A 12,705-nucleotide genomic window follows, 5' to 3' on the forward strand; every position below is an offset into this window, starting at 1 on the left:
CATAACACCCTGTATCTTTTTCTCCTATAACTTCTCTTGATCTGCAATTTTAATTATCTATATGATTATTGAACTTCTGTCTGTCTCCTTTGCTCAACTTGGAGCACTATGACAGCAGTAATATTTAGCACATATTTCCATGTTTAGTTTTGTGCCCAGCACACAGTAGGTGCTTAGTGCATATGTTCTCCCTGATTTGTGGAATAAAGTAGGAAGGATTGCAGGTTTCCATCTTACCTTCTCTCAGTAGTTTACCATCCAAGGAGGTCAAGCAGCTAGATTTACTTCCCTGAGAAAGATACAGGCTTTTCAATGTTTTGTTTTGGTTTACACACGGCCCTCGGTTTATCTTTTTAGTTGTGCACCAGTCTCTCCCTGTGCCTGGAAGCCTTGCCCTCTCTCCAATTCCTTACCAGAAAGGACTGCGGTATTATTAAGTTTCAATTCACCCTTCAAGCTTATGCCTGTCTTACTACTGACATGCCCGCGGCAGCAGAGGCTCAAGTTCAACCCTAGGGACTGGACTCTAGGAGGCGCTGTTGGTTACATATCCCCTTCTGTTCCCAGCTGTAAACTCCTTTGCAGGTAAGCAGTGTTACATCTGGGAGCCTCACCTCCAACCCTGCTCCCCATCCCCTATCCTCAGAGTCTATCCCTGGGCAGGCCTTGGAGTTTCTCAGGAACCTTTTGATGATCTAATAAGCAAATGTGCCTGTAAACATGAGCTGACCAGGCTAGGATGGAGACCCACCTGCTTTTCCTCCCGCATGTGCTGTGTTTCCACACTCCCTCTCTTTCCTTTTCTTTTCTTGTCCTTTGCCCTCTGCCTCCTCCCCTGAGCAGAGTCTGGCTCTCCCTGGAAGATGCCCACTTCTGAGCTTCCTGGAGAGCAGCTTCATTTCTGGCTGCCAGCACCTGGAGGCAGGGTTGCCATGCCAAGGTTCCTGTTTTCCCTGTTCAGAGCACCTTTTCTAGAGTTGCAAGTCAAATTTAGGGTTAGCAATTACGTTATAAATTGTTACTGATGTAATGTCGGGGCTTTTAATTGATTGGGATGATACTCTGCCGGCCCTACCTTCAGACCAGAGATGTTCTCCCTAAGAAACTGTTGAACTTATCTGGACAATAAGATGCTAGACTCTATGCTTTGTAAAACAAACAAACAAACAAACAAACAAAAACAAATTTAGGGGTAGCTGGTGAGATGTCACTTCCAGGTACAAGAAGGTGTTTGCACAAGGGATTCGCTCATGACTTAGAGGAATGAGTAATGAAGATCACCTTTCTCAATGTGAATGTTCACCGTGTAATATTCTGAGGGCCCGAAAAGTACAAAAAGGCAGAAGAAGAGTGAATTTGTTTCTGTTTCAGCTGTGCATCTGTCATTTTCTGCCCCTTGGCCATTTCTCAGGTTATTGGCTTCAGACTGAATTATAGCACCCATTTGCCCTGGTTTTCTAACTTTGATAGACCGGGATACATTATTTTATTTGTAAGTTAAATTATTTTGTTAATTTTATTTACTTGGGAGAGAGAGAGTTCCCATCTGCTGATTTTACTCTCCAAATGATTTTACTCCCAAATGCTGATTTTACTCTTACAAAAGCCAGCACTGGACCAGAATGAAGCCAAGAATGAGGAACTCATTCTGCAGTGACTTCATCGTGCTTGGAATGGTGTGATTGGCAGCAATTCAGAACCGTTGAACTATCAAAACCACTTGAGCAAGACCCTCGGAGCATGCCCCACATCAGAGACCTGGGGTGGGTGGGAGACTGGGTGGGGCTTCTCCTTTTATCTTCCTCTTTACCCCAGATACAGGGAAAAAAACAACGTGGAAAGAATACTTTTACCCACTTTCTTGTAGCCCTTGAACCTTTGTGTCATAATTAACTATGTAAAGATTGTCAAAAATAAAGAAAAAATGAAAAAAAAAAAAAAAAGAATTAGAAGCTCAACCAGGTCCCCCACATGGAATCCAAATACCTTAGCCACCACCTGTTCCTTCCAGGATGGACATTAGCTGGAGTTGGAGTCAAGAATTGAACCAGGACTTGAATTACGACACTCTGGTAGGAAGGGTGCACATCCCAAGTTGCACCAGAACGCCTATACCAAACAGCGGCCCCAATCCCTACTTAATAGAAACAGTTAGCCCTCAGCATCTGTAAATTCAACTAACTGTGGATCAGAAATATTTGGACAAAGACATTCTACTAAACATTTCTTGTCATTATTCCCTAAGCATATGGTATAAAGTAATTTATTCTCTATCAGGTATTACAAGTAATCTGGAGATGTTTTAATTATAAGCATGTTATATGCAAATACTATGCTATTTTACATAAGGGATTTGGGCATCTAAAGAGTTTGTTGGGCCCGGCGCAGTGGCGCAAGTGGTTAAGTCCTCGCCTTGCATGCCCGGGATCCCATATGGGCGCCGGTTCTATCCCGGCCGCCCCACTTCCCTTCCAGCTCCTTGCCTGTGGCCCAAGAAAACAGTCAAGGATGGCCCAAAGCTTTGGGACCCTGCATCTGTGTGGGATACCCGAAAGAGTCTCCTGGCTTCGGATCAGCATAGCACCGGCCGTTGCGGTCACTTGGGGAGTGAATCATCGGACGGAAGATTTTCCTCTCTGTCTCTCCTCTCTGTATATCTGCCTTTCCAATAAAAAAAAAAAATAATAATAAAAATAAATCTTTAAAAAAATAACCTATGGACATGAAGGCTCTAGTTCCTGGCCTATCTCCCAGTAGGACCTCAAAAAGATGCCATTAGTTTAAAAAAAAAAAAGAGTTTGTTATGTGCTAAAATTAATACTTTCTGGATTCTGAGGAATGCCCTATTTATGTACACACACACACCTATATATCCTGTTGATTCTTTCTCTGGAGAACCCCAATCCATTAAGAATGCCCAGACTATTCCCTGACACAAACTGTCTACCAGCTGCACCTGTCACCTTCTTGAGTTCCCAAGCAGTCCCTCCACCTTATAAAAATACTGGTTCTTGGCTTGGGCCTATCCCCTTCCCAGGAGCTGCTACCATCATTGGGGGCTCCAGAGCTCTCACACAGGTCAGGGCCGCAAGCTGGGAACCACGGTCCAACCCACTGATCAGCTTTGGGCAACCAATTGTACCTTTGAAGATCTCAGCAAGGGAGGGACTCTAAGACCTTTTAGTGTTTCAGAGTCTTATCTCTTCCCGTCCTTCCATTCTGCTTCAGATTCCACCTCTGAGGGCCCACCCCACCGTACATACTGATGGAATTTGAAGCCCCTTGAAAAAGAAAGAAGAAGAAAAAGCAGCAGAAGAAGAAAGAAAAAACACATGAGGCAATTCTTCAGGAGCCCTGAGGAAGCAGGAGGTGGGAGTAATCTTTAGATGTTGATGAATCTGCCAAATGGGCCTAACTGAACACCCTGCACACATCTGTGCAAAACTGACTACCCAATGGCAGTTTCCTGATTGATTCACATACCATGTTTCATCAGCATACACATTAACCAATCAGGGAGAACTTCCTGCTTCAGAACCACATAAAAGTCTGAGCCAAAGATTCTCCCCAAGCCACCAGGACTGCCAACTCGAAAAGGACATGCTGCTTCCCACGTGGTGTGAGTACTCTGCCTGCTGCAGTCACCTTCAGCCTCATGCAGCCTTACCGGCCCCGTGAACTTGTACCAGCTTGCCCCTTCGCTCTTCTCTTGGCTGACTCAAGTTTGATTTAAAAACCCAATTCCTTGCTTTCCTCATAAGGAAATGATATATATAATTCTACCAAAATAGGCAAATTATTTATTTGTTAAATATGAAGCCTATGGGTTGTTTTCAGGCTATTAACTAATCACAAATAATTAAATCCATTATTCCCACCCCCAAACCCATTTCTTTCCATATGCAAAAAGCAAGGCCCAGCAAGGATGCATGACAGATGAATAGGATGGACATCTGACATAGTGATTAAGACAACCTCACGCCATATCTGAGTATCTGAATTTGATGCCTAGCTGCATCGCCTGATCCCAGTTTCCTGCTAATGTAGACCCTGGGAAGCAGGTGATGGCTCACACCCTTGGGTCTCTGTCACCTACGTGGGAGACCTGGATTGAGCTCCTGGCTTCTGGCATTGCCTAGGCCAAGTGCAGACATTCTGGGCATTTGGTAGTGAAGAACTGAATGGGAGATTTCTAATAATTGGTACATCTTTGGAGGGCCCGAAGCAACCAAGGGAGAGAATTGGCCAAATCGACTTTTAGCTTTATCTGTCAAAAGTCTACTTTTTATAGAGACATTATATTTATTGCTTATGAGATACAAAAACAAACAAATGAGTCAGTCTAATAGCAGGAAGCCTTCCCCCAGACTTCCCAGGCAGATGGTGCTGTTTCCTTTTCTGGGACTGAATAGCACCTTCCCCTGTGTTCTAGGAAGTACAGTTTTGCTACAATTTGTTTGTATCTATCTTTCTCTTTGTGAGACAGGGAACCCCCAAATAGGTACAAATTAATTCATGTTCCCAGTGTCCAGCTGAGTGCCCGCCCCAGAACAGCTGCAGGCCTCAGGTGGTGTGGAATCCAACAAAGCACTCCTTTTGCTTGTGGGCTCCTTTAGCTCCTTCGAAAGTGTTCACTCTGGGGCAGGCTAGGCCTCATGCTAGTCCTGAGAGGCTGGACAGAGTGGTTTCCACGGTGTTCCAGGAACAATGTCCGAGACACTGGAATGTGGGCAGAGGGGTGTCCAGGTCCTGGAGTTGTGTCAGTATGAAGACAAGGCTGCCTGAAGGCTTCATAAAGCCAGGAGCCAAGGCAGTGCTGCTGCCGTCTTGTCACTTGGCATGCTTTTGAGGCCACATAAAATAAGGGCAAGGACTCTATCTCCAAACCTTGAACTCGTCAAGCTGAATTCTGATCTGTATCTGTAAGATGAAGAGGCAGCCCAAAGAAACAGGCTGTCCCCACACAGGGTGGGCCGGGAAGGCAGAAGTTTAGGGAACACTCAGGTCAGCTCATCCTGTCTCAGACTTGGAGGGAGAGAGGCTGAACAGCTGTGTGAAGGGCCTAAAGAAGACACCTGGCCTACTCTATCTTCAGCTTTTGCAACTTCCCAGAAATATGAGTTCCCAGGAGATAAAATTCTTAGATTCTATCTATTGTACAATAGGCAAGACAGCAAAATAATTGCTTTAATGGGTTCATTGGATAGGGGCTAGGGAACGAATAGGGATAGCTTTTAAAGTTGGGGAAGTGTGCGCCACGTGGCCAGGGTTGTGCCTTTAGACTTGGATGTGCAAATGACAAGGAATTTGCCAAAGACTGTTATCAGTCTCTTTCACCCAGTCTGTGTCCAACCTCAGAGAGGACAGGATCCCTGAGCCCTTAGAGGAATGAGGCTAGGTACTTGGACTCCCAGTGAAAGGGCAGCAGCAGGGCAATGGTGGTGACAACACGAATTCAGGGAGGAGCCCTGTAGCCTCCCCACTTCTCCCATCCCTTTCAGCTTCCCTTCATCTAGCCATGTGCAATCACCACCCACTATGGTCCTTGGGCCTGTTTAAAGAACAACCATTAGGCCCCAGCCAAGAACACCTCCAGTCGGGCGCATATCTTTGCAAGTAACTTTTATTTTTATTTACAACAGAATCGGTGGCTTTATTCCTCCATCATTAGGGGGCACTTGGCATCAGCAACCAGTCGGAAAGTCCGCAGTGAAGTCAAACTCATTCTGCCCCAGCCACAGCTCCGGAAGCTCATTGGCCCGGTCCAGTCCCAGTTCCACCACCAGCGACATCAGCACCTCCTCATCCACCGGGTCAGAATCAATGATTGCAGGATTCTGGGCCCCAGCAGCAGGAGCGGGGAGTGACTCTGCTCCTCCCACCTGAGCCTCACAGCCCCAGTTTTGCAGGGCCCCTGCCTCTCCAGACTGGCTCGGGGTGGTGGCAGCCACCCCATGATACTGGCTATTAAGTTTCTGCAGCTGCATACTGGCCAGCAGGTGAGGGGCAGGGTGCACATTAAAGGGTGGGGGCTTAGTGGGTGGGGCAGCAGCAGGAGAGCCTGCTGGAGGCGGAGACCCAGAAGAACCAGCAGAAGCCCCACTGGCCTTGGTGCCATTGGAGGTCCCCCCGGGGTAGTGCAGAATGGCCACTGCTTTGCGATCCTTCACTCCCAGCTCAGAGTAGGCCAGCGAGCTCATCTCAGGGTTGGCATCCTAGAAGACAGAGAGGCAGAGCATAGGGTCCCTTGCTCCTGGCTTGCCCTTCCCCATTCAGCAGACGCAGAAGCTCCTATGGGCATGCTGTATGGAGCTAAAGGTGAAGTGGTAGCAAGAGGACCCACTGGAAAGCTAGGCTCCAGCTCAAGTTTCCTCTGGCTACCACAGCTCCGAGCAAAGTTCAGCCTTCATCCTGGTCCTGGAGTGCTCATCAAATTAAAGTGGGTTTACTGCCTTCACCCCTCCTCCCTACCCTCTCTGCCTCACCACTCCACAATGGGCATCTCCTCAACCCCACATTAGTTTCTTCAACGCAGTGATCTTAATTCTACAGCTCTCCTGCTATCCCAGCCAGCTTTTAAACATGGTTAGCCGGCTCCATCTGATCAGCTTTAGGCAGCAGCCATTCTCATTGTTCTCAGAGATAAGCTGTCTCCTCTCTGCTCAGGGCGGCTAGATGCCACATCTCACAGGGCCTAGCATGTGATTCCAATGTACTTTCCAGGCCTCGATGTTTCCATCCATAAAACAGCAAAACTTACCTCCTTTGCAGGTGAGGCGCCACCCTGGACATCAAGCGCAGGCCTTGACATAGTTGGCATTTCAGAGCCTTGGCAGAAGTCAGATAAACTGGCCTGGGTTGCTGCTGCCAGCTGGAGCTGTTGTGCTGTATGTGAGGGAGAAGAAGTGATAAGGATGAAAGGTTTCAAGGACCAAAGAAGCGCTGGCAAAGCCCCAGGCAGGGCAATCCCATGGAGCCTGGGACAAGGATGGTGATGGGGCTTAAACCCCAAATCAGAGACCGCTGGATCAAGGGGGAGCCCAGCAAACTGGGCTTTGGCCTGAAGCAGGCAAGGGGCTAGATATGGCCAGGTGCTGTCCAGGCGGCAATCTACCCAAGGGGATAGACATGGCTGTTTCCTCTTGCAAGGGACTCAGACTCCTGAGTTAGGGGTGAATTGGTGACCTTCTGCTTCCAAGGGCAGGAATGTCCCTGTCTCAGTGGGCCACGAGCCTCTGCACTGGAGAGCTCTGGCCTCTGCTGGGCTATATGAAAAGCAAGTTAGAGCATGGAAGACCTGGAAATCTGCTGGTGGCACACAGGGAAGGAACAAGTCTCCAAAGTAAAGGTCCCAGAGCTCGAGAACCCTGTTGAATAGGGAGGTGTGGGGATACTGAAGCAGCCGGTGCCAAAAAAAAAAAAAAAAAAAAAAAAAAAAAAAACCCAGCTAGAAATGTTTCCTTTTCTCCCATCTCTCCAGCCCTGTCCTCTTGTTACACTTTCCCAGAGCCCAGCCACATCCATCACGAGGAACAGGTGGGACCAACTCTTCCTGCAAGGACATGAAGGTGCAGAAATCTAGTGGTTTTCCAGTCAGGTAGCAGAGGTTCTAGGAGCAGGATTCAGCACTCCTGTGCCCACATGCTTCACTTGACCATTGGCCAAGCCATCATACTTTAAATGACTTCTCATTTAAATGAATGAAAGCAAAAGAATATACAAAACCAGAATGTAATAAGCAATAATACAAAAATGTTCAAGTTGTTTTCCTAGAAGCCTATACATATATATACATACATATTTCAAAGCATCATGTATTCTAGCTTTCACGATCAACTGAAGATGTAGCATTTCATGTTCATAATATATACCCCTTGATACGTAAGAATATATATTTAAGAATCTTGAGAACCCTAAAACATCTCTAATCTAGAATTCTCTGTGACACTAACCTCCTTCCTGTCTGGTCATTAAGAATCTGATTCCACACTTCTACAAAGTTCTCACTCATTAGTTTTCTGTCGTCATTGCACCGCTTTCTTGGGGAGTAGGGGAAGAAGGCAATAAAGAAGGAGGGAAGGAAGGAAGAGAGAAAAAGAGGAGGGGAAAAATCAGTAGCTGTCCCCCTACATCCCTCCCCCCATTGGAGTCCATCCCCGGAGTAAACCCCCTCCTCCAAGGTCGTGTGGTCCGTCAATAGTCCTAGTGCCTCCAGCAGCAGGCAATTTTCACGTTCTAAGAAACATGTCAGGGGGAGCGGAGGGCTTGCCCATCTTTTCCAGTTTCTATCCAGCCTTTTCCTTTACCCCGTGCTGTCCCCAAACGCACAAAACGTCACCACCACCACCACAACAACCGCAGCAATAGCAACAACAGAGGAAGAGGAGATAAAGAAATGTGTGTGTGGGGGGGGGGGAGGGCGGGACGGGGAGAGCCTTGGGGGAAAAAAAAAGTCTGTCCTGATGTCATTTCGCAGCGAATACTACTTTAGTACTTCTCCCCTTTCAGGCTGTGAGCTCCCCTAGGCAGGACCCAGCCTCCTTCCAGTTCGGTTGCTTTCCATCAGCGTCCCGCAGTGGGCTCTGACCCTCGGGTTTGTGCTCCACAGGCGCTCGGTTAAGTGTTGCTGACACCGGTCAGAGGAAGCCAGCGGCACTTCGATCGCTATCCCTGGCCCAGCTCTCCCATTCTGTCTTTCCCCACCACTCCCTCCGCCACCCCAGTCCATTGGAGGGCAAAACTCTGCAGCGCGGAAACGTCCAAGTCCTCTCTCCAAGCCGCGAGGCGACCACTGCGGCGCGGCTTCGAGAGGCGGCTGGGAAACCCATAGCAACAAGTGCTTTCTAGCCGGCTGGTGCCTCGCGGCCCCCAGCCACCAGGCTCCCAGTCCCGCCGCCCGTCCTTCGCTTCAGGCATTCCCCTGGGCGGGCAGCCCCCTCCCGCCTAGATGAGGGTGGGAAGGGGAGAGGAAAAAAAGACTTGGGAGAGGCAGGTGGGGTGGGAGGTGGGGCCCCGTGTTTAACCTGTTGGGGGAATCAAAAGTTAAAATGGCACCAACCGGATGGCTCCATCTCGATTATTTTCTCACTCAGAAGGAGAAATTTAAAAATCCAAACAGCACTGCGGCTTGGCTTGGGCGCGTTCAGTTTCGCCACCTGAAAACTAAAGGCCCGTTGTTTGCGGAGAGCTCGGCTGCCCTCCTCGCAGCATCCCAGATGGAGCCGCCAAAGCTGGCGGCTGCGGGGAGCATCCCCGCACGGTGAGAGCGAACACCCAGGCCACCAGAACCCTGAGCGTCCGTTCCCGCGAGTGCCGTGGCAGAGACGGATAGTAGAGACTTGCACAGGCGGGAAGGGGAGCGGGGTTCTCGGCCTCCAGCGGCGAGTTTAGGGACCCGTGGCGTTTTCGCGCGCGGGGGCGCACTCCAGCGCCGGCGGCCGCCACTCCCGCGCCTCTCCAACACTTACTGAGCGCCAGCGGAGTGCCCCGACGCGGCCGCCGCTTGTGCCGGCCCCCCACTCCCTACCCCAGCCGCCCCCCAGCTAAGCCGCCGACCGTCAACGCAGTAGCCCCTCTAACCAAAAAGAGTGAGAGAGGTTCGGAGAGGTCCGGTAACTTGCCCAAGGTCACAGCGCTAGAAAGTGGTAGAGCAGGGATTCGCAGCCAGGTCTGACTCCCAAGTCCGACGCTCGGTGAGGCAGGACTCCGCTGGCTGCCTGACCGCCGTCATTTATAGGGAGAGGGGTGTGTGGGGGTGTGTATGTGGGGGGGCGTGTGTGTGCGCGCGTGGGGGGAGGGCGGAGAGCGCGGAGGTCCACCGGGCAGCGAAGGCAAGTTGCCTAAATTTCGCTAACTTCCATCCCGCTATTCCGCTCAACTCGGCCCGAAAAGCCCCCTCTCGCCTTGAGCCCCTGAAGGAAACCTAAGCTTTGTGCAGCCCCCTCAGCCGGAGCGTCCAGATGCGGTCTGGACGATTAGTAAAGTCCACAGAAGCCAAGCCGGAGAAAACGCGGGCGCAGGCGGAAAAGGTGCTGCGGGATCCGCGGGAGGAGTGGGCGCTCGCCCGGGCCGGCTGACGGGCGGGCGGCCGGGCGGGCGCGCCGGCGGCGTCGTCCCCTCCGCTCGCAGCAGAAGAGCTTTCCAACACAAAACAAGTCTCCTCAAACCCCCCCTGGCCGGGGCCGGCGATCGCCTGCTCCGCGTGAGTCCTCGGCCCCGCCGCCCAATCCAGCGCCCAGCCCGGCGGCCCGGTTTACCTTTTGGCGAAGCCGCTTGCCCTGAAGAGAGGGAAGCGCAGAGCCCTGTTAAGTCGCGGGCAAAGCGGCGGAGCCCCCGGCCCGTGGCGCACACGCACGCCTCTGTCGCCGCGAGCCGGTAGCCGCTGAGTGCCCGCAGCCGCGCGGGTGGCTACCCGACCCCAGGGCGCCTGGGAAAAGCCCGCACCGCCGCGCCGCGCCGCCGCACCGCACCGTGGCGCGCCAGGCAGCTCCAGCCCGCGCCGGTGCCCGCCCGCCCGCCCGCAGCTTCGGCGCCGGACTCCGGGGCGGTGGCGGTCACCGCGCTCCCTTCCCCGGAGCAGGGCTCCGGCTCTCAAGCCCCCATTGTCGCCCAGAGAGCCCTGATGCACACGCACACGGCAGCAGACTGGCCTCGGCTAGGAATCCCAGTAAGGACAGACCCCCCCCATACCCCCCTTTTTTTTCTCCCCCAATTTCCACGTCTTTATAACCGGCTTAGGGCATTATTAGCACATGTCCTGGCTCGTGGGCGAGTTGGTGGCAAAATCTGAACTGGATACTCACCGAGAGTCCGAGAGGGTGCTGTGCCTTCCTCTGCCCTCTTCGCCTGCGCTGGGAAGAGCCCTTGAGCGGCGGGCTGCGGGAAGGCAGCCGGGCGGAGCGAGCCTGCTTTCGGCAGCTCAGCGGCGCTCCTCCTGCAGCTGTGCCGCTGGGAACATTTTATAGCGGCGGCAGGCGTGTGTGGCCCTTTAAAGGCGCTCGAGCTGGTGCAGTCACCGCGGATCGTGTGAAAGCGAAGGGCCGGCTGGGGAACGGAGTTCGCGTGGCCCCGTCGCCAAGGCAGCCCTGGAGACGGGTTGCAGTTCCTTGGGTGGAGCTGAAGGACCCACGCCCCGGGCATCCTTCGCTGGGAGTCCTGGCCGGTGCCTGTGCTTTTAAAGTTGACGGGATCCGGATCCGGGACATGGGTTCTCCCCACTGCCCTGCATGGACTTGCCCAATAAATTCCATTTAGTAATTTCACTGAGACGAGGGAGAGCTGTTCGTGTCTGTTTTCTGACCTAAATCTAACGGGTGGCCAGAGCGGACTTCAGAGGTTCAGGATGGGAGGGGTGCATATTGGTTCAGGGTAGGACCCCCCGAGGTGGGGATGCATGCTGTTTTCTGCAGGGATTTATGGAAACGCGTCTGCCCCCCTCGAGCTACACCGTCTGCCCCGCTGAAGAGCTGACGATCGAGGCCCCCTTTCCCTGAAAGTCGCAGATTTTGTCTCTGGGAGGGCTTAGATGGCAATGACGACTTCCCTGGAAGGCCTAAGCTGGAGTTGGGTTCAAGAATTTGTTTTGTGGTAGTCCCGGGTAGAAGGAGGCTGGCGGGATGCGACGAGAGAAATGCTGCTGTACCGGCCGGCGGGGCCAGGTGCGCCTCACGACGCTCGTCCAAAAGCCAAGAATGGGCATCAGGATAAGAGCTTGCTCCAGGATGCAGTGCCTTCCCCTGAAATCAGGTTATTTCATCATGAGTAGATCATCATTTCCATCTAGCAATGAGTTTTTGCATGTGAATTTTTGTTGCCTTGCGATGTCATTTTACAAATGCTTACTGGAAAGGGGTCTGAAGTCTTCGCTTAATCCCAGTTCCTGGTCTTTGTAGCCAACAACCTCCACTTCCCTCTCACAGGAGGGCCGTTGGGATTACCTCTGTACCACACTCCCGCTTTTCGCTGTGTTTCGGCAACAGCTAGTCCCTTTACACCGTTTACAAAACGTGTTCTTAAATCCCGAAGTTAAGAGAAAGGGGTGGAGGAGTCAAGAAGTCCTTTTCACTGTGTGTGTGTTTTGTCTTCTTAATTAGATTTGAAGACCTGAAGGTCTTTTTCTTTTCGGGGTGTGTGTGTGTGTGTGTGTGTGTCCCGAGTGTCCTGTCTTTACTCTTCTAACAAAGTTCTTTTTGTTGATAGACTGTGGGGTTTACTGACTTGAAGATGGGGAGCAAACCGAGGGCCACGTGAAGGCTCTTCGTTGGCATCCGGAGGAAGGCGGGGAGAGGGAGGGCAAGTGCTCCGAGTGCCAGGTAAACCCAAGCCGCAGTCCGGAAGGCTGCCTTGCATTCTCTCCATTCCTCCAACAACATCTGTAATACGTCCTACTAAGCACGTTTGCTTCCTTGTTTGGGCCAAGGACTGTGGGTCGTGCTCAGTTTCCCTCTGATTAAAGGCTACGGGATGTGTCCGGACCTAACCCCCCCCCCCCAAGACTTTGCTTGCTCAAAACACCTTCAAGCCCTCACGACGCTTGCCTAGGATGAAAAATATATATGTATATATTCCCATGAAATCCAAGCGGTGACGAAGGAGCGCCTTTTGACTTGCGCGCTGCTGATTTGGACCCCTGACCTATCCTCCCCCCCCCCCCCCAGTCACCACTCGGGAGCTGGTCTGGAAACACCGTCTGCGTCTCCGCTGCAG

The 12,705-nt window shown here is 51.8% G+C and overlaps 1 protein-coding gene across 1 annotated transcript; it reads right to left on the reverse strand.

The window, feature by feature from the left end:
• Positions 1–5,607: 5,607 nt before the first annotated feature.
• CITED1 (Cbp/p300 interacting transactivator with Glu/Asp rich carboxy-terminal domain 1) lies at positions 5,608–9,071 on the reverse strand. The gene is made up of 3 exons (XM_041000105.1): positions 9,059–9,071; positions 6,761–6,885; positions 5,608–6,215 (listed from the first exon to the last, which is right to left on the reverse strand). The coding sequence occupies exons 1-3, from the start codon at positions 9,069–9,071 to the stop codon at positions 5,685–5,687; spliced, it is 669 nt and encodes a 222-aa protein (XP_040856039.1). The 3' UTR covers positions 5,608–5,684.
• Positions 9,072–12,705: the final 3,634 nt, after the last annotated feature.

This window comes from Ochotona curzoniae, unplaced genomic scaffold (assembly GCF_017591425.1).
Source record: "Ochotona curzoniae isolate NIBS_2020 unplaced genomic scaffold, NIBS_Ocur_1.0 scaffold_1852, whole genome shotgun sequence".
NCBI lineage: Eukaryota > Metazoa > Chordata > Mammalia > Lagomorpha > Ochotonidae > Ochotona > Ochotona curzoniae.

What these genes read in the sequence shown, in the direction of transcription:
- CITED1 (XM_041000105.1), bottom strand. An exon ending in GCGCCTCACCTGCAAAGGAG is followed by an intron (nt 6,216 to 6,760) that starts GTAAGTTTTGCT and finishes TCTGTCTTCTAG; the next exon opens with GATGCCAACCCTGAGATGAG.